At 36.1% G+C, this 20,596-nt stretch overlaps 2 protein-coding genes across 3 annotated transcripts; one reads left to right on the forward strand and one right to left on the reverse strand.

Annotated features, from left to right (window-relative positions):
* The first annotated feature begins 2,956 nt into the window (after positions 1–2,956).
* LOC113288040 lies at positions 2,957–7,169 on the forward strand. 2 transcript variants are annotated; one of them, XM_026536979.1, is made up of 10 exons: positions 2,957–3,277; positions 3,405–3,496; positions 3,884–4,025; positions 4,111–4,416; positions 4,502–4,649; positions 4,750–5,727; positions 5,849–6,087; positions 6,174–6,247; positions 6,478–6,586; positions 6,750–7,169. In XM_026536979.1, exons 2-10 carry the CDS (start codon positions 3,441–3,443, stop codon positions 6,789–6,791), a joined length of 2,094 nt encoding a protein of 697 aa, XP_026392764.1. In that variant the 5' UTR covers positions 2,957–3,277; positions 3,405–3,440; the 3' UTR covers positions 6,792–7,169. The 2 variants fall into 2 exon arrangements, with proteins under 2 accessions (XP_026392764.1, XP_026392765.1); XM_026536980.1 differs by lacking the exons at positions 2,957–3,277; positions 3,405–3,496 and having other exon boundaries at positions 4,116–4,416.
* A 269-nt stretch (positions 7,170–7,438) lies between these two features.
* On the reverse strand, positions 7,439–9,559 carry LOC113288041 (small ubiquitin-related modifier 1-like). The gene is made up of 3 exons (XM_026536981.1): positions 9,333–9,559; positions 7,912–8,061; positions 7,439–7,793 (listed from the first exon to the last, which is right to left on the reverse strand). The coding sequence occupies exons 1-3, from the start codon at positions 9,420–9,422 to the stop codon at positions 7,728–7,730; spliced, it is 306 nt and encodes a 101-aa protein (XP_026392766.1). The 5' UTR covers positions 9,423–9,559; the 3' UTR covers positions 7,439–7,727.
* Between the last annotated feature and the right edge of the window lie 11,037 nt (positions 9,560–20,596).

Consider the following 20,596-nt stretch of genomic DNA (forward strand, 5'->3'; position numbering starts at 1 on the left):
TCCAACTGCGAGGATTGTCACCAGTAAATCTAGGAAAATCAAGTTTTAGAGCTTTAGAGAAGTTACTGAAATTACTCTTTAGATGTATGTGGTTGGAACTCTCAACAAAAGGAGTGTGAGAGCCTTGTGGTTCTGGTTGAGTTCTAGAAAGAACCTGAATAAGAGAGTGGCTTCAGAAATTTTAACCAAAAAAGCAAGCAAGGTATCTTATCTTGAGCAGTTGCAGTACGTTCTGCTGCTTCATGAGTGTGTAAATCTGTGAGATTTCTGATAAGTTGTGACAGTTTACGGGTGGTAGAATCCACATCTTTGATGGTTGGACCAGTCATGGTGTAGGAGAAGAGGGATAAAATGATTCGACTGGGTGATACCAAATGTGATGTACTGTGATATTCGATGAGATATTATAGATGAGAAACTAGTATTCAAAGTAACTCAGTACCTCTGTACTGCCTCCATTAACTTTAATTTCATGATAAGCTCTAAATGCAAGTACCGATGTATTTAAGGATGAAGAAGACCTAACAGTGAACCCTAATCGACACTGACCTTACACTGGTCGAGATGTCAATGTTCATCCTGACAGTAACTTAAAACAGGGTTAACTGCTAAGACACAATTAATTAGTTAAACAAAAATATAAATACATCCTTCTGCTGGTTGCAGGCCACCACAGAAACGAGCCATGAACCACAAGACAGTGACATGTAGCCATTTCAAAGATTACTTCGAATCCTTAAAACACCTGGATGTGTCAAGTATTATGCTGCTGAAACCCACACTATACGGGGTACTGTGACCCAAAATGTGCCAAATGACTAAAATCAATTTTATGGTTCAACATGATCCAAAATTTGGCTTGTGACTCGAAAATGGTTTGCTGATCCAAAATCTGTCCCAAAGGCCTAAACTAGAGGGGTGAGCATGATACATATTGGTCTGGTTTTCACCTCATCTATATCCAATCCATATATGTCGGATTTTAATTTTGATATTGGCATTTTATCCAACATACGACGGATTGGATGCGAGTGATGCAATGGATATACAAGAAAAAATTAATCAAAATGACTTGAGATCCCGTTACCATGATTTCTAATATTAACCCAAATACAAACAATTTTTACTTATGTTTCCACTCATCCATTATGGTCTAATACGACACTTGCATGTGAGTCTACCATAGCTAGAAGCCTACAATAACAAAGTTAACAATCCGCCCAAAAATTCTAATCATGTCCGGGATAGTAGACCTCTTCCATGCGATGTCTCGTGTTTGTGATTTTAAAATAATCCATCTCTCTATTTCATTACATCTACCTAAACATAGAAGCATTCAGAAAACCCGCACAAGCTAAGCTACCTAGCTCAAAAGCTTTACCTAGCCCACGCTTGTCCTTCAAACAATTTCTCCAAGTTGAAACCTTCTTCCCTGTCCTTTGATTTTGTACCTCAGGACTGTGTAAACCCCCTCGGTTGGTCACCTAATGCAGCATTTTAGCAGTGACCCGGGTCTCGTGGGGCACCTTTATTCCTTTGGTCCCCACGTGGTGGTAGTAAAGCAGGCTTGGCCGCTTGGGCATCTTCCGCCGTTAGAGTCGTGTATCAAATTACCCATATATGCTTTGTCATACCTTATAGTTCTGTAATGTGATTTATCCATTGCCAACTTGGGCAACTCAAAATCACTTATCTTTGAAGTCTGAACTCTTTGGGCTCCGGATCGTCTACACCAAAATTTCCTCTACACCTCTACAACAGCCAATAAATAGCTGCCATGTGTTCATTCTCAATATACCAAAATCAGATTTATGGAGTTGGTTAAATTAAAAGATTTTCATAGAGATAAAAAAAGAAATTTTTTAATCTCCCTTAATTATTTCTTCCAACTCAAACCATATTCCCTGTAATGTATCGTAGTCTTTGCACTAATTTTTTTTTTCTGCAAGTGTTTTTATCTTAACGGATGTTTTGAATTTCGACTTCTGTCAAGTTGTGTCGACCAACGTAAGCCAACTGTTGTAATACCTACCATGAAAGAGGCGGTGAAATCGACTATTATATGCATGACCATCGATCTCTGTAGATGTAGAAATTATTGATAGATATAGTAACCGATTTCTATCAGGCAAGCATTTAGTATGTGAAGTCATTAATAAAGCATCCATAACTCATACCATAAAAGAAAGATTTATACCATGCAAGCATTCAATGTTATTAACATAATTTTCATTATTAATGCATCCAAACTTCATGCCACAATTATAAGAGAGAATTGAAAGTCTTGGTCAACAGTCTAATTTGTAATGAGTCTAATGACTACGGTACAATAGCCATGAGTGGGAGCCTGTGAGGAGATAAGTAAGGGAGGGCAAACGTTTTTCTTTTTTATCTCTTTGAAAATCTTTCAATTTAAACGTTTTCCTTTTTTATAGTATAGCTCGAAAAATCACGATTTGGTATATTAAAAGTGAACACGTGGCAGCTATTTATTTGCTGGTGCAAAGTTGGGGAGGAAATTTGGTGTAGAAGATCCGGAGCCAACTCTTTGATGTATTTCCGAGTTCAGAGTACTGACATCCATTTGTGAGATTTTCTGCATTATTGCATCTTCCATCTTGTTCATGTGCATTTGTCCCGAGTCCAAAAACCTTCATCAATCATCAATTATCTAGTCTAGTCTGTCTTATTCCTTCGTCATATAGCTCACAGATACGGCGTCGGTAGGCCCACAGCCGGTCCCCACAAAATAAATGATTGACGGGTCCCACATCAAATCTGGTAAATTGAATACGTTATCCTCATCATTAGTCCATCCAAGTAAAAAGAAATTAGAATAGAAAACCGTAGATATCTGATCAACGGCTCTGATCAAAAGAAGTAATGTAAAAGAAAATTCCTTCCCGCGTTAATCTTTGTCTTGTAAAATAGAAACACAACAATTTCGGAAAGCATAATCAGAAGATCTCTTTAGAATCCTTGGATAACCATTTATAGAGAGAGAGTAATTTTTTTCACGATTTTACCCTTCCTTCTTTCTTCACCATCGCTGTCTCTGTTGTTCCCCCCTCTAAATTGTTAAAGAGAGAGAGATTAATAAAAGCTGTAAATTGTTGTTATTAATGACGTTTTAATTATATATATTCCTTACGAATTAAGCAAAACCACCAAACCTAATTCTTTCAGTTTCGTTTTTTTTTTCATTTACAATAGAAATCCATTTCTTTTGACGTGTCTTTTCAAGAAAACTGAAACGATTTTGTTATGAAGTTCAACGGTATGTAATTGTAATTTAAATTCTTTATTACTTGGTCTCATTAAAATTTCGAATACAAAAAGTGCTTACTTTTTCATGATATTGTAATTTTTTATTCGTATTGGTTCTTCCGATTGATTTTTTGCAGATAATTCAAGTTTGTGCAGTGCTCGACGGAATTATAATGGGGACTGGTGAAACCCATCAATGTTTCTTCCCTCTAACAAGTTTGCAAATTGGGTAAGTGAAATTTCAAACATTAACAAAATTTCAAGGGTGACCTTTTCTGTAATCGAATTTTTTCATGGAATTGGTAAAATTAAATTATGATTAGTTGATCATGAAAAAAATGTCATTTTAATTGAAAATGTGATATCAAATTGGTTATGACATTCATTGCAAAGTCATGATCCTTGGACTCAGAATTGGTAGTTATGGGATTATGAAGGTTGTTGAATTTAGTGGTATCTTTGAGATTAGGAGATTGTAATTACATGAATATTAGGATTCATCTTCAGAGATAAACCCTTTACAAGGTCCTAGAAATTGTCGGGTGGGTGTTGTTTGTTAGTCGTTATTTTGTGTTACATGCTAGTTTCATACATAAACTGATTTCATATTGTGCAGGGATTTGCAATCATATCGATCATCTCTAAGCCTTTTTTTGGCTTGTGAGAGTAACAAACTGTTTATTTTGGTGGATAATCGGCCTTGGTTGATAGACTTGGATTCACGGGTGGCGCACCTATGGCACTTGATGATTACCAAGGTGAGAAGTTGTCTTTCTATTGTCAAGTTAATAGCTTTTAAGATGATATTTTCGACATTACAACATTCATTTGGATACCCTGCAGTCCAGGTTGTCTCCTTTTGCTAACACTAGAAGTAGACGAGAAAAGAAGGATGGTGAAAAGAAACTTGATTCAAAAGATACTTCGAATACTACGTCACCTGATATTAGTAAACCGAACAAGTCTAAGAGATGGACTACATTGGTTAACGTTGCGGCATTATCTCAGAAGAAAGCGTTACTCGATGTAAAGAATTTAAAGAAATCAATGCTCTTGATCATTGAGTTGCGTCGGACCTTGTATGGGTTTATTGTGTTTGAAGTTGCATGGAATGATGTCCGGGGAATCAATTATCTTAATGAGCTCCAGGTATCTCCATCTTCTCTAAGCTGCATACTTTGTTTTGTTTGTTTCCTCAAAGAGTTTTAACATTTAAATTCTATGTTATATGCAGACGGATACATCTTTTGCACTAGAGACTAAATTTATGAAAAGATGGGAATTTGAGAGCATAGAAGAAGCTTCAAGCGGCATTTCTTCATGGTTTTCGGGGACCAAAAACGAGCATGTAATCTTCCAAGAGTGTTTGGATCTAATAGAAGGTACATTTTCTTCCTCATTCTGGAATTTTCTATGCATTTGATTGTTAGGCATCATGTTTTTGGATTTAGTGACTGACAGTTCTCCACGCAATAAATCCAGGTGAAGTTTTCTACGATGCTGATGAAGATTTCCCAATAAGTGATAGTACTGGTGATGGTGAAACTGCATGTAGCAGTGACGAGGGTATGGAAGATAAACACGATAGTAGCGTTCCTTGCAACTTCTCTGAATATTCTGCAGGAATGGAGTACAAGAGTTTGTTGCACAACCCACCTCCTTCAAATGGTGTCTATGAAAGGATACTACGGAAGTCCCTAAGTTTTGGAGGTGAAAATGGTGCATCTTCCGATGACACTGTTAACGAAACTTTTGGGACACCGAGATATTCAGAAAATGTGGCTTCTGCCTGCACAACTGAAGCTCAAAATATTGTTGAACCTGCCCATTACAAAGATGTCTTGATTTTGTTTAGGTTCAACGACCGTGACCTTCCGTTTAAGCTGAGAGATATAATTATGCATAACCTACGACTACTTACGCTGTTAGAGGCGGGGCTTCCATCTTGGGTTATTTTTCTGCAATCATACCCATTATTTTGTCATCTATATCGGCCTTGGATGTGCCCTCTAGTAAGGACACTATATGTGCTGATCTCAATAGTCACTGTTATGATTGGGTTTTATGATCTATACAAGAATGTTCCTGTTCTAAAGGCAACCGCATCACGTCTTTGTGGACCCCTTTTTGACTGGATAGAAACTTGGGAGATGATATCCAGGATAAAGTACTTGGGGACAATGCTTTTTCTGCATAACTTTGAAATAGCCGTGAAGTGGTTCCTGATATTCACTCGTGCTATAAGATCGTTCATTTCAGTTCTTACCCAGCCAATGGCAGGACCTGTGCTGGAGATTTTGGACATCTTTTTTCCCTTTTGGAATACATTTATGCAAACAGGGGAAGGCATCTATTCAGTTATTTGGCTGGCAATTGACTCTTCATATAGCCTAATTGTAAATCTTTTAGAAGTTGTTTTCATGCCGATGTGGTCTATCCTTTCCATTATATGGAGCACAGGTATGTGTCATTGTGATCCCGCAGTTCATTTAAAATAATGTAGCTGCCCAAATCATGTACGAGTCATCTCTTGCGTTATTAGTGTTGTTTGACATTGTGTATCACCCTTTCTGTCCCCCAGCATCATCTGTTATATGGCCAATATTTGTGGCACTCTATGAAATACTATATGCTCCTCTTCGCGTGGTTCTTGCATTTGCAAAATTCTCAGCTAGTGCATTCTCCTCTACATTTGAAGTGCTGAGAGAGATTTGGTTGTCTGTTAGTAGTATGATCCAGTTAGCATCAGCTTCAGAGTCTACAATAAGTACCTATGAAGTTTCAATGTGGCGTTCGCTCTGGAATGACCTTTTCTCGCAGGTTTCCTTCTGCACGTACTTTACATGACAGAAATTTACTTGATTATTTGTCCTATTTTAATCATAATCATACATCCTTTCTTGCAGATTTTCCGTGCGACAAAAAGTATTATACACGGATTTGTTGCCTTCTTTGCAGCCTGCAACCGACATCGTCTAAGGTATTTATATGAACATGTATGTCTGCCCTCATGTGCATACTTTAAAGATCCAACTGTTGAACTAATCAAACTGATCAATCTAACTGTTGTGAACTTGCCTGGAGGATGTGTCAGGATGGAAGGTTGATCATGGATATTTTTTCTTTCATGCATTCTGTTGTTTGCCTAATAGGTTTAGCCAAGACTATTTAATAGTAACTCGCATCTTTGTTGAAAATGGTGGTATGCAGCATTTATAATCACACACAACAGTACTTGAGACGGGTATCCTACCCTTCCGCCACAACGCTTTCACAGGATTCTGGTAATTGCAGCAGAAGAAGCAGAGTTGAAAGTGTGGTATGTTTCATTCATTGTGCCTAGTGTATTTACTGATTCTGGTCAGCCTCGTATAAACTATAACTAGAAATTCATATCAGAAATGCAGCTTATAGACATTTCATCTGTTTTGGTCATGTTTGCTTGTTTATATAGTTACAAGCCTCGTTGGTCATGTTTGCAGACTGGACAGTTGGAATATAACAGAAAAGCTCATGATGATTAGGTGTTGTGGATGGTATTCTTCAGTTCGAGTTTTCAATGGAAACTGTAGTGACAGTGCAACTAAGTGTACATAAAGAGAACCTAATAGGATTATATAGATACACAGATACGAGACGCAACAAGAAATTTTTCAAAAGACAACTAGGATACCGGGATCGAGGATAGATGAGTTAGACTCAATCTTCTTCACAGCTCTTTCGACCCTTCTTTTCCCTTTTCTTTCACTTAACTGTAAATATTTAAGCTATGACCCTTCTTTTCCCTTTTCTTTGTTTAACTGTAAATATTTAAGTTACAGTTTGTAAAACTCCAATCCTCACCCCTTCTCTCAAGTCTTTGGCTTTGTTTAGTAATGGTCTCTGCACCGATTTTTTTCAGAGCTTAAAAAGATACGAGTTTCTGCACTGTCAGATGCACAACAAACAGAACACCGAAGAAACATCATGCCAATCTCCCAATTTCCACAGCAAGAACAGGAAGTTCTCTGTCTGCCATACTTCAAGTCTTTAACGTGCAAACACAGCAGCTGTTATTAGACAAAAAAAACAGCAAATACTTTGGGACTTGTTATAACAACATCCACCAGGGTGGGGATGGCAATTCAGAACTGCAGCTATAATAGTAGATAAAAAGAAATCTATAACAAACTGCTAAAAAAGAAATCTATGAACAGTGATGAGGATATGACTGCTTCATAAATCTAAAACACTAATTTGTAAATCCAAGAAAAGAGAGATTGCAAACATTCTAATACATTTAGGGAACCAGCATTTGCCCAATCCAGGTATTATATAGTCTGTCAGGGCCACAATCTGATGTTAAAGACAAGGAAAATATTTCTCATAATCCTACATATATAATTCTATCTCCAAACCTAGTAGAGCCATCAAGGTACGACTTTCAGCTTCGCTCTTCTTTTTTACAGTTACAGTCGGAACTAGAAAGGGCTGCCACCAGTTTGGTGCAGCATAGCATCAATTTCATCCCCATCCTCCATTTCAAGCTGTAAAGTGTGAGATAGAATTAGAAACTATCAAAAGAATAATGTTATAACAAAGAGAGGGAGAGGGAGAGGGAGAGGGAGAGAGATAGAGATAGAGATAGATAGAGGGAGAGAGTACTTCATCAGGAGTCTGCTCCCCTCGGAGACGGCGCCCATCAAAGAGAAAGGCAATCGAGTTAAAATCCACAGACTGGCGATCACAATAAGCATTCATGAGCTTCCTCAATTGAGTGCTTCTCTTGATCCTGAAAAACACTTCATTTCCATCCTATAATACAAAAACAGCAACAAAAACTTGGGTATTTAGAATGCAAACAAGAACAAAAATATGATGGATGTTTTGGTAAAAAAATCAATTGCAAACTCCAAAACTTGATCTGCTGTTTCAAATAATCAAAAACAAGTACAAGAGACATAACTATGCTGCTAGACTTAACTTATCTTTTTCACTCTAGATGCAAGTTTTCTTCTAACCACATCTAAATATCAGTGTCAAACATAGGGTACAGTTGTATGCTGTCCCATTCGCATGAAGTTTCAGCGATATCACCCTCTCCAGGGAGAGGGTACATTCCCTTTCAGTGGAGTAAGCAACTCATTTATTTAACCACCTACTATGGGTAAATATAACATGATAAAAAAGAAGAAACACTACTCTCACTAGAAGACACAGTTATAATTGTATCCATAACCTACAATTACCCAATTTGCATACTCCCTCGAAAAATAAGCTAACTTACTTAAAAGAGAAAAATAGCAGAGTGAGAACCATTAAAATTACTATAGAGAGGTTATGTTGCTTTTAAACTCAAGAAAAAATAGATACATGTGGCAGTTCCCTGTTCCAAAACATGATTAATAACATGCTAGCCTCGAGAAATCTAGGCCAAAAGTAACACAAAGGATAGCATACAAGTGACATTTGGATATGAACCACAGAACTGACCATAAATAAACTAAAAGCAGCAACTAGAAAGCAATTTCTCAATTCAAAGTCAAACACCTCCAATGAAGATAACAAAAGTACAACAACTACGTGACGATCTATAACAATACCAAAATATAGCAAATGAAGCTACAGATAATAAAACTTAAAATTAAGTGACACAGCTTAACCTTCTTAGACACACCAAATTTGAGGAAGATCCTATATCATAAAACAAACGAGCACCCAAGAACATTGTGGATCCACCTTTGACGTTTCACAGCAGCCCTACAACCCAACTTGCATTCAACAGACCGGACATAGTAGTAGCTAGACTCTTTAAGTTATAAAAGTAAAGTAATCTAAAAACACCATTAACCACAAACACTCAAAATCCAGTAAACCCTAGATATCCGTACAACCCCATAACTACAGGCAAAAACCAACTAGGTAATCAAACTTCAGAAACCCTAAATCATCATGAAATCAAAATAGAAAATAGAAAAAAAGGCTAAAATACGTGGACGGAAAAACCCTAAAAATCAAACAACATAGCAGTAGATACAGGATCAAAAACAGAGAACAGGAGAAGAAGACGACGGAGAAATACAGACCTGACCCTTGACCTTAAGGTTGATGTGTGCTCCTCCAGCGGCATCATTGGGTTTCTTCTCTTCCTCTTGTTGGTTTGTAACACCTGACATTTTTAGGGTTTATCCTTCTTCTCACAGATACAAAACTTTCCTTTAGAATTCGTCTTCCCACTGGTTTACTGCTGCAGCACCAACAAAACCAAGGAAGAATAAAAAGAAAAATAATTAAGTCACAGCTTTTTCCTCGGGAACAAAAAGGGCTTTTAAACATGAGCTTCTTCTTCAATTGAGATGATCTAACGGTCTGTATCTCATCAAATATTTGTCGTTTAGTGTATTGAAGCGTCTACGCTGACTGAGATAATATTGAGGTTTCCGATGCATCTTATTGTGCGTCGTTAAGCATCCTTGTTGGGCTTTATTGGAGTCTTTCAATGTCTGGGCCAGATACTTTCTGAAGAAGTTTACGGCCTGGTAATTTTTACGTGAAAACTACCGTCACACCCGTTTTTTCATTTTTTTCCACCGTGAAACCCACGGATGGGAAAACTCATGCTCACACCCATTTCTTCGATAAAAATAATTCACAGGCCCATATTTTTAAATTTTTTGTTTTCGTTTTCTCGTAATGGTCTAACCTTCTATTGTTGATTTTTCTCTTTTCTAGTTATGTTTTTCGGGTGATTTTCTTCAAGAGATAGTCGAGAGAAACCCTTAAGTATTTTCTGAATATGAAATTTGTAACTGAGAGATCATAGTGATAGGGGAGAAAAAGATTATTAACAGCTCCCTTGATCTGTGCTTCTAGATCTGTTGATGCTGTTTCTGGATCTTATCTACCGTATGATTCATATTTCTCATGTCATTAACTTCAGATCCCTTTTATTCTCACAAAAACAACGTCTTCTTCAATTAATTGACAGTGGTGACCATCTCCAAAATTGCTCCAATCGATCTCTGCAGCCAAGAACGCAGCAGCTGCTTGAATCCCATCGTCCTTCTCTTAAAAAAGATCTCTAATTCTATGTCTTGGAAGAGAGAAGAGAAAATTCATTCACTATTTGATGTAGAGAAATAAGATGTAATGACAATCGAGAAATAAATAAATAGGGTTTGAAATTGGGGTTTACATGAAAGTTGTCGACTGAGAGGTAAACACAGCTGTAGCGGCGGCGATATTGTTCACTCGATTACTTCTCCTTGTTTGGTGGTAGTCAGGGTTGTTATACGCTTCTTTGAGATATGGTGATAAGAAGATAAGATAGAGACTGAGTGGGGTGTTGGGAGAGAGCAGTTTACACTTTTGGTACTTGACATGTCTATTATTCTTTGGCATGTCACATGTGCATATGCATGTGCCACGAAACATATCCAAGAAGTTTTTCGTTTGGGTTTGTAGTTTTCTGTCCTTGGTGCTTGATTTTTTTTTTTTTTGAAGGAAACAATGGTTGCATAACCTATTATACATCTACAAAATTTGTTGCATAACTTGTTATGCAGTCAAGAAAACGGTTGCATAGCACATTATGCATCAACCTTTTCGTCACTATTGAAACCAATAAAAACAAAGACTACATAACTTGTCATGCATCTATAATAATATCTGCATAACATGCTATGCAGTCGTGAAAATGGATGCATAACCTATTATGCATCCGAAAATATGGTTGCATAATGCATTATGCATCGAGAAATTTGTTGCACAATTTTTTATGCATCGAGAAAATTGATGCATAACCTGTTATGCATTCGAAAATATGTTTGCATAATGCCTTATGCATCAATTTTTTATGTACGCACTAAAATAAACCAAAACAATGGCTACATAACTTGTTATAGATGCATAACTTTGTTATGCAGTCGAGAAAATGGTTGCATAATTCGTTATGCGTCTGCAGAATGTGTTATGCATCTTTTTTGGTGGCTGCATAATGGTTATTTAGTCAGTTTTTGAAATTTTGCCTAAAATGATGATCACCTACGATTTTTTCGTGGAAAATAAAAATTTGATATTTTTGTTTGTAGTCGTTGCGTAGCTCTCTTAAAAAGATTTCCAACGATATAAAATTTGTAAAATTCCAAGGCGCAGATTTTTAGATATGTTATATCCAAGTTGCATTGTCAATTATACCCCTGATGCATAACCCGTCACGCGGGTGCATAATCCGTCATGCAGACATTTTTAATAATTTCATATAATTATGGGTGTCGCGGAAATAATTATGGGTGTCACGGTACCTAAAATTAATTGTGGGCCTGACAATGAGAATATTATTTTTTTGGGCCTATGCCTAATTTTCCCTAATTTTATTCTTATGGTTGTTAAACAAAGAACCCTAACTTAAGGTATACATAAAACTCCAACGCATAAAAGAATTTGGCCCATAATCCGTGGATTTAACTGGGACCAACCGTGTATTTGCGGACGGATACCCGAACCGTTCGCTAATGGGTTGGACGCGGATAGAATTTTTGAAATCCAACGGATGACGGGTGGGGTCCGGATGCAACCTTGAAAATCCGCCGGGCATCCATATCCGTTGATTTATATATAAATTTTAGAAAACACTATAGATAAATTAGGAATTTTTAATATGTTTACTTGGGGTGTTTTCCGTAGCACTTATATATAGGACATGTATGTTCTATAAGAAGTTACTTATGTTGGCTTTATTTCTTTATCATAAATATTAACTAAAACAAATCCATTGTTATCTATATCCAATCCGTTCATCTGTGTATCCATTGGATGCAAATCCATTGGATATTGAATTGGATGCGGATGCTAAATTTGAAATCCGTAGTGTATTGGATTGGATGCGGATGAGGTGAAAACCGGTCCATACCGATGCTCACCCCTAATAATGACCCTTTTTTTTTCAAGCAACAAAGCTAGAATTACAAATAACCAGCCCTACTTACATAAAGAGGTAAGGAGCTAAGTAGGGATACCCGGTGATAACCTTAGTACGGGGTAATAAGGGGTGTCAAATGGGTAGTTAAATTATTTTGGTATCCTTTTTTTTTCTAATTACGAAAATGTCTTTCCACTAATATAAAAACGGGTAGCTAGCTCAGCTGGTCATCTCCGTTCCTCAAAAGTTGATGCACTCCAAGAGGTCCCTGGTTCGAGTCCCCGATGGCGCAATATTACAGAAATTTGTCGATGGCGCAATATTACAGAAATTTGACATGGAAAGTAGAGTTAACTTGCCCCATTTGCGACATAATTAACCCCACTATCCGCTTCGGCTCCCTTGGACGGTTCCACATGAGACTCGCTGGTATGCTAGCATGACAACCTGTTCAACTAATGTAGTAGTACGTTGTTGGATCTTAGCTTGTCAGGCTTCCAACTAGTTTCTTGTAATAATACTCTTTATCTAAACCAAAAAATCAAAATTAGTTTCATTATTTCCTTCTTTTCCATTTTCGGCCGAACTTCTCTTCCAAAATCGTTGAATTTAATTTTTCATCGCCAAAAATTAACCGTCGGTCCGTAAAACTTTGATCGTCATTAAACACAACCATAAAATGATTCGCACCAAGCTTCTTGCAAAAGATAGACGTTCTAATCCGCCAATTGGAAAACAACAAGAAGAAAAAAAAACAAGGAGGAGGAGCAGTTGAAACTTAAATTGAAGCAAATTCAATCGAGTAAAGAACCAACTCCTCAATTGTACATTAGAAGGTATATCCCACAAACTCGTCTCTTATTTCGTTCCGTTTGATTGTTACATTGAGTTCAAATCAGAAAAATTATGGGTTTTGGGAAGTTAAAGATTGTGTCGGCTAATAATTCGTTTATTATTCTTCATTTTATAAATGATATCAGAATTTTATGGTTCTTATTCATAATGAACAGTTCGTCTGAAAATTCGTTTATAAATAATATCAGAATTTTATGATTCTTATTCATAAATGACACAATTTATGAAGTTCGGTTGATAATGTTTTTTAAATAATAGTCAAATTTTTCTCTGTTGCTAGCATTACACAAAAGTTGTGAAGTTTGGATGATAATATTTTTTCGAAGAATAGCCGAACTTTCCTATATTGCTAGCACTACACACAAGTTGTAAAGTTCAGCTGCTAATATTTTTCCTAACAGTAGTCGAAATTTTCTCTGTTGAAAGCAATACCCTGAAAGTTATAAGGTTCGACTCAAATTTTTTATTTCGAGACATCCAAACATTTTGATGTTGCTAAAATTTTTCAGCCGAACTTATATTTTTGGGAAAACTTTTTATGATTTTTAGCCAAATATTTGCAATTTGAAGTATTAGTTAAGTTTTCGACTTTGTCTTAGGAACAAACAAGGGTAAAGGTAAAAGGATGACCATGAAGGTAACGTTTTATACTTCTAAAACTCTTGATCCTCGAGGAGGCGACACCAAAAAATTGGAAGCAGGTAACATGGGAATTAACGAAGATGGCCCTTTAACTTCCTTGGTAATTCGTGAACCGCCGGTTTATATACAAAGAGATGAAGAGGTGGAGGGGAAAAAAAGAACAAAAAAACGAAGAACGAGGAGAATTAGGAGAGGCGGAGATGATGAAGACGCGGAGAATGATAATGAAGAAGAATAAAAACCACAACAACAACAACAACAACCCCCCAGGTAGAGAAGAAGCTTGTTACACCTAGGAAAACATGCTATCATAATCCGAGTGAGGATAATATGATACCTCCTCCGGGGATATCCAACCCGATGGTCTTCTAAAAGATATATAAAATGTGTTGATTGGTTACAAAAATTCTTCAAAAAATACAATCTATAAGACTCCTGATCACAAGGATGCGACCCGAGTGTTGAAACACCAGAGGGCTGCACATTGGACTTTTTTCAGAGAGGCCCATGTGGTGGAGGCTTTAGTACAAGCCTCTGGATTATGGCATGCGATTAACCACGGATATAAGGAATAAGTTAAAGTGATAACCTTCACCTTTGGTGAAAGATTTTTTCCAGAGACATACACATTTCATCTCCCCTTCGGCGGGATGACAATCACTCCTGATAATGCGAAGTAGATTACTGGCCTTAAAGTGACTGTGAAAAGCGTGGATGTTGGGTTTTATCAAATGACTTGGGAAGAGATGTACAAATTATCTAAAGAAACTCTTGGTTGGAGACCGAATTAGAGTTCTATTGGGCCGCTAAAGAGATGAAAAGTGAGGATTTCATGTTAGCAGTAAAAAAGCAAAGAAGTTCAGCAAGTTCAAGTTTACTAATTTGAAAAAGGATTTTGTGATATAAAAGAGAAATTTGCAAAAGATGAGTTAGTAACAGACGAGGAAAAAGTCAAGAAAAGTGCAACTGCGTATTTGTTATATACTCTTGGCAGGGATACGTTTCCCGAACTGACTGGAAGCAAGGTGAATGCTCAATATATTCAATTGTTAAGGGTTTTTAATACCGTTAACAAGTACAAATATTGGGTCAATTTCACTCTGTTGCATATAATGTACTAAAATATGACAACCAACCTTGACATACCAACGCTTGGTGGGTTCAACCGAGCAATGTTTTAATAGAGACCTTTATTCAACAAGTAGTTTCGAGACAAACTTTTATATGCTAGAATATCCATCGATTTTTGTCAAGGTTATCCCAATTTTTTGAGTAATAAATATTCATGGTATAAGGAACAAATTGACTTGGTAGTTCTTCATGTCCTTATCTATTGCTCATAGTATCAAAATCCTTTCATTTTCTCTGTGGCATACATCATCTTGAGCATCTTCATTTTCATATATAGCATTCTCATGACCTACATTATAAATCCTTTTATTCCCTGTTGACGGGTTTCTAACGATAAACTTATCAAGGGCTCCTAATTGAGATTGTACTATTGCGTCCCTTTTTTCTTTCCATTAAGTCCAGAAGATGCATTTTGTAAGCAAACCAATATTATACTTGGAATCAAAAATCCAATGCAGTATTGGTGACAAAATCAAGTGTTTACTTTTTGATAATTCAAGGGAGATCCAAGAAAGTATACCCTATTGTATGAAGATATGTCGAATCCACTATTAATTAGTTCACAAACTCTCACCAAGTCACAAAGAATGAAGAACTATTGTCATTTACTTATTCCCAATCCACCGAATAAACAAAAAACTAGGATTTAATAGAAAACTACGGCACAAGTATCAACTATCAAAGTTGAAACACACTAGATATCACTAGCAAGCAAGGATTCAAAATCAATTGTCACGCTAGGAAAACCATTAAAAAAAATACTTGATATGTCCCCTCAAAAAAAATCAATTGTTCAAAGTTGGTAAACCATTTGTGCCATATCCGGTCAATATTAATCAAATTTCTTACTTAAAAATGGATTAAAGTATAATAGTAACAACAAGTTCATTCCATAAGAGGGTAAGGAACATATATAGGAAGAAGAAGTTTGGTGAAGGCATAAAATCACTACACATGTTATTCATTCAATAAATAAAATCATCATTCACTCCCATGTTATCAATAACCTTAAAATATTTCGCTTGATGTAACACTTCATTACGCCTCATAATGTCAACAAACATTGCAATCGCTAAAACATGATTTTTTTTCTACCAAATGACCTATTGTTATCAAAAATTAATTTCACTTGAAGAAAGCACTAATATTTATCAGACAAGTTATTCAAATGTGTTTTAGGTATAATTTTGTATTAGGCTAACCTAGCCTAGTAGCAACAAGTACTACTCCTTTTCCTAAAGAAGTGAGTGAGAGAAGCCCTTTTCCATAGTATTATTTTTTTTCTCTTTTATGTACTTTTCTAAAACTCTTCCCTTTCATGACATCATGATATATGTTTTTGATATTCCTTTAATTACCAATACTGCCATTCCTTTCAAAATAACCTTAGATTTCTCTCTAATTTCAACTTTGTCCCTCCATATATTCATGAGTATGGACCATTCCTAAGCATGGTCTCCCCTATAAATGGGTAATAATATTCTAGGTATCTACATTAGTTCCCTGGCTATTGGGTAAATCATCAGATGGTCTAATAGTCACCTAGTTTTACTCATGTACTTCTCTCATTTTCTGATATTTCAAACTAAGCCCCTAGAACACATTTTAATCACGTGCATCCCTTGGGACGACTGGCCTTCTTTTACGTGTCCCACGACCTTTCAAATTTTTGCAGTTATATTTTTTACGTAACCACTTCTTTCAACCCTCTATCAAATAACGTCTATATATACCAGGATATTTCTTTACTGTTTTAATCTTTTACCAAGTATTTACCTCTTTCCCTTCCAATTTCGACCAATTCACCTATAAGTGGACAAGTAGAAGAAAAAGTGGAGGGAGAAGTGAGAATATAAGGAGCTAAAAGAGAAGTCAGAATAGAAGAAGAAAAAGCGGAAAGTGAAGCAGAGTCGAGCGGTAAATCCGACGAGGAGCCACTACCCGATTCTACTGATGGAGTTGCTTTCACCAGTAATCCATATTTAAAGCGCGCGTTGAGACCTGAGACTCTTAACAACGGTCATAGGATACCTCGTACCGATGACAATCTCGCAGATCATCTACTTAATATGTATATCCCACCATATTCATGTTCTGGATGGCTACTGTGTCCCGAGCCATATGAAATTGAATTATTTTCTTTCAATAAAGTTTCACACATAGCCATTCATCGTGGTAATTACTACCTCTTCATTGTGGATTCATGTTCCACAACGGAGACTCATGCTCTCTGGCCACGTTGGGTGGAGTACATTATTTTCAATCTTAGACACACGGCTATAATTCAGTATTTGGGGATCACGTCTCTTCATTGTGATATAGCCATGTGTAAGCTTGAGCTTCTCCGGATTTATTCGCTCTGGGAACCTCATGTTCATACCTTCTTCTTCGCGTGGGGGGAAACAACTTCTTGTTTTGGAAGATGTTGTCGCTCTTATGGAGTTTTTGATTCATGGTTCTCTTCTTTATCATGAGGCGACCATTTTTAAAGCTATGAAGCCGTCAGATAGGGCTTTATGGAGTTATTTGATCGATTACAAAGATGACTAGCAAAAAGAGCCGATGAAGAAGAAAAATGATGTCCCTGAAAAGGAGGGTGATAGTTTCAAAGTGAAGGACGATGCCGCGCCGTCCAAGTTGTTAAAGCATTGCTCGGTTGAACCCACCAAGCGTTGGTATGTCAAGTTTGGTTGTCATATTTTAGTATCAAAACTCATGTAGAGTCGCTTGATTAATTAATATAGTCAACTTCGTTTAGGTAAGACTGTAAAGTCTAGGAATATTGAGACTTACAAGTATTACTTTGATGACCTGAAGAATATGAAGAAGTAACGACTATAACGAAGACATCATCCTTCCATTTGAGGTTCATATAACTGACTTGACTTGTTTCCATTCCTAATGTATCTTTCAAGTCGCTTTATATTGAAAACATAACATGCGAAGCTATATTTATAACACTCTAGTGATTAGACTTGGTAATGTTATTATGATCGAAGTATCAAGGAATTATATTGAATTACGAAGTATAACACTTATCTTTAGAACTTAGTAAATACGACATCAACATAATCTATGTATTTAGTTTCTTGATTATTTGTGGGATATAGGTGTAGTTTCATCCTATAAAACTATGCATTATTACATTGGTTAAGGAAGTAGATGTATGAACTTGTTTCATAATCCAAAGGAAAATCAATATGTATGTTTGTCCGGTTTTTCATTGAAGAATATTTGGATGACCAATGCAAGATGACAAGGTTGAACCTATCTTAACTTATGTTGAGAATCAAGGTAGAACAGGTCATAGCATATATTGTGTGACAAGGTATAACCGATCCTAACTAGTTTTGGGAGATAAGATAAAACCGGCCATAACCTATATCTAGTGACATGGTATAACCGACCCTAACTAGTTTTGGGAAGCAAGGCATAACCTATACTGGGAGTCATGGTATAACCGATCCTAACTTTGTTTGGGATTCATGGTCGAACCAGTCCCAAGAGCAAAACCGAGTTTATAATATTCACATATTTCTTTATGTTGTGTGTGAATTTGGAATTAGGGTTTGCTAAGATAGAAAACTTATAGATGTCGACATTATTTGAACATGTACATAACTCTTATCATTTATTTTTCAAAGATATTCCTTGATGCTCAAGGTGATCCCAAATCGAAATATTGAAAAGCATTTAATTATGATTTTCGATTTTATATGTTTTAATTACCAATAATTAAAGCATATACTCTAGAAAAGGATTATTAATTAATATGCTAAACTAATAATATAAATTTTCTAAGAGAGATTTCAGAAATATTGTTTAATATTAATTGGAAACAGAAAAACCGAAATTAAGTACTTTATTGCATATCTTGAGAATATTTTCGACTTTGGAATTTTCTTGTTGTCCAAACAACCTTGGTCTATAAGTACTTGAGTTTTAATTTCTTGCAAACTATCTTAAGATCCACACAAACTTCATTCGTGTTGTTTCTGGTGGAGCCGTCTATTTGGAGAGGAGAGTACCCTAATTAGGTGAAATCTCCTATGATCGCTCGTTTAAAGACTTTTGCGGGATCAAGAAGCTCTACGAGTACCATTGGTGGGAAACTAGATAATTACATTGTTATTTTAGTTTTCGATTATTGATTTGATTGACTTACCATTGTTGAAACTTTGATTGCACCTAGTTTGATTATTCTTGAGAGACTTATCTTCTGTCATAAGGGTCACTCAAACTAAATCAAAGTATCGACGAGATCTTTAGAACTGTTTTTAGATCTAAAGATATCTTGTGAGAATCCATTCTTAACAGACTCCATTTTGTGCGTGATTAATCACAAGAGGATTAAAGTTTGTGTTGTGCAACTTATTTAAGAAGGCAATTGAACATTTGAAAACTAATAAGATTTATCTAATTAGTTTTTGTATCTGGTGAATTTATGCACACATCTTGATCGGCTGGGATCCAACTAGATCTTGTTTATCTTTGATAGACTTGTGATTATCTAATTGAAAATATCGGCATCACTTTATAGTTTCTCTTTGAGTTTTATGGTATTTGATTGCAAATCAGAAATTCATTATTTCGGTAATTAAGATTCAGAGTGATCTAACTAGAAAAAGTTTATTAGATTAAACATAAGAGCCTTTGTCAACGACTCAACATATCTTTTCTTAAAGATTAAATAGAATGGTTACCAAACAGATTTGTTCATTTACTGTTTGGAATAATGATATGTGTTGATCTCTGTACCTTGGCGACTATTATTATATAAGCGGAATTCAGAATAATAATAGATAAAAACTAGAAAACAGAACACACTAGAAACCAGATTCAAAGAAAATATCTTTATGAACAAGAAAAATATTACAATTCTCTCTTGTTACGCTCACAATCTCTCTAAACAGTGGATCAACCTTAAACTGTTTTCTAAGCTTGCTTTTGCAATAATCAATTACCTCACAAACTTCTCTCTAGGTATGTGTGTTAAACGTCCTTTTCTAGGTGTCAAACCACACTCTGTAGATTGTCTTGGCTATGAGCTAAACATCTCTATTTATAGCTTTAACGGTTTCCCAAAACCTTCTAGGAATCTATTTCCTTATATAGGAATAATACATTTTCTAGGTATATTTCCCTATCTAGGTATATTACCTTGTCTAGGAAGTATTTCCTTATCTAGGTATACATCCTTAATTTGGTTTGGTTTCCCAAACCTCCTAGGAATCTGTTTCCTAAACTAAGAGTGCTGCTTAAAACAAAACACTTTTCTAACTAGGAATTCTGCCCAAATAAGGATTGCTTCCTAATATAGGATTCTTCCCTCAATCCGTCTTGAGGATCACTAGTTCCTGGAGAGAGGAAGATACATGTATCATGCACCCCCCTCCCCCCTTAAGAACTTGAACTCCTTTGAAAGTTATATTTTGAGGTTAGGGAATCCGAGAGTTCCTTTCACCCTGCTGAACCATCTCTCTTTGCTAGAAACTTGACCTCGACGTCTAATTTGGAAAATGTCCATATCCCCTCCTATTTTCTTAGTCACTCTTTGCTCCATAATTTAATCTTCTTTGATTGGTTCTTCTCTATCAAACCACAAGTCTCCTATACGTGGCAAAATCATCTTGTCATCCTCACCATCATCTTGTAGCGGTGGATCAAACAACTTCAAGTGTTAGTCATCAATAACCGAGAACATTCTTTTCCCATTCGATCGTTCCTTATATAACTTCAACCATACCATGGTCATCTTGTTCTTCTAACGTATTCCAATTTTCGAGTAACTCACCAAGTTGT

The sequence above is a fragment of the Papaver somniferum genome, chromosome 6 (assembly GCF_003573695.1).
Source record: "Papaver somniferum cultivar HN1 chromosome 6, ASM357369v1, whole genome shotgun sequence".
Lineage (NCBI taxonomy): Eukaryota > Viridiplantae > Streptophyta > Magnoliopsida > Ranunculales > Papaveraceae > Papaver > Papaver somniferum.

What these genes read in the sequence shown, in the direction of transcription:
- LOC113288041 (XM_026536981.1), bottom strand. Translation starts at nt 9,422, where the DNA reads ATGTCAGGTGTTACAAACCAACAAGAGGAAGAGAAGAAACCCAATGAT. An exon ending in ACCTTAAGGTCAAGGGTCAG is followed by an intron (nt 8,062 to 9,332) that starts GTCTGTATTTCT and finishes TTTGTATTATAG; the next exon opens with GATGGAAATGAAGTGTTTTT. An exon ending in GGGAGCAGACTCCTGATGAA is followed by an intron (nt 7,794 to 7,911) that starts GTACTCTCTCCC and finishes CACACTTTACAG; the next exon opens with CTTGAAATGGAGGATGGGGA.
- LOC113288040 (XM_026536979.1), top strand. Translation starts at nt 3,441, where the DNA reads ATGGGGACTGGTGAAACCCATCAATGTTTCTTCCCTCTAACAAGTTTG. An exon ending in GTGTTTGGATCTAATAGAAG is followed by an intron (nt 4,650 to 4,749) that starts GTACATTTTCTT and finishes CAATAAATCCAG; the next exon opens with GTGAAGTTTTCTACGATGCT. An exon ending in GGAATGACCTTTTCTCGCAG is followed by an intron (nt 6,088 to 6,173) that starts GTTTCCTTCTGC and finishes CCTTTCTTGCAG; the next exon opens with ATTTTCCGTGCGACAAAAAG.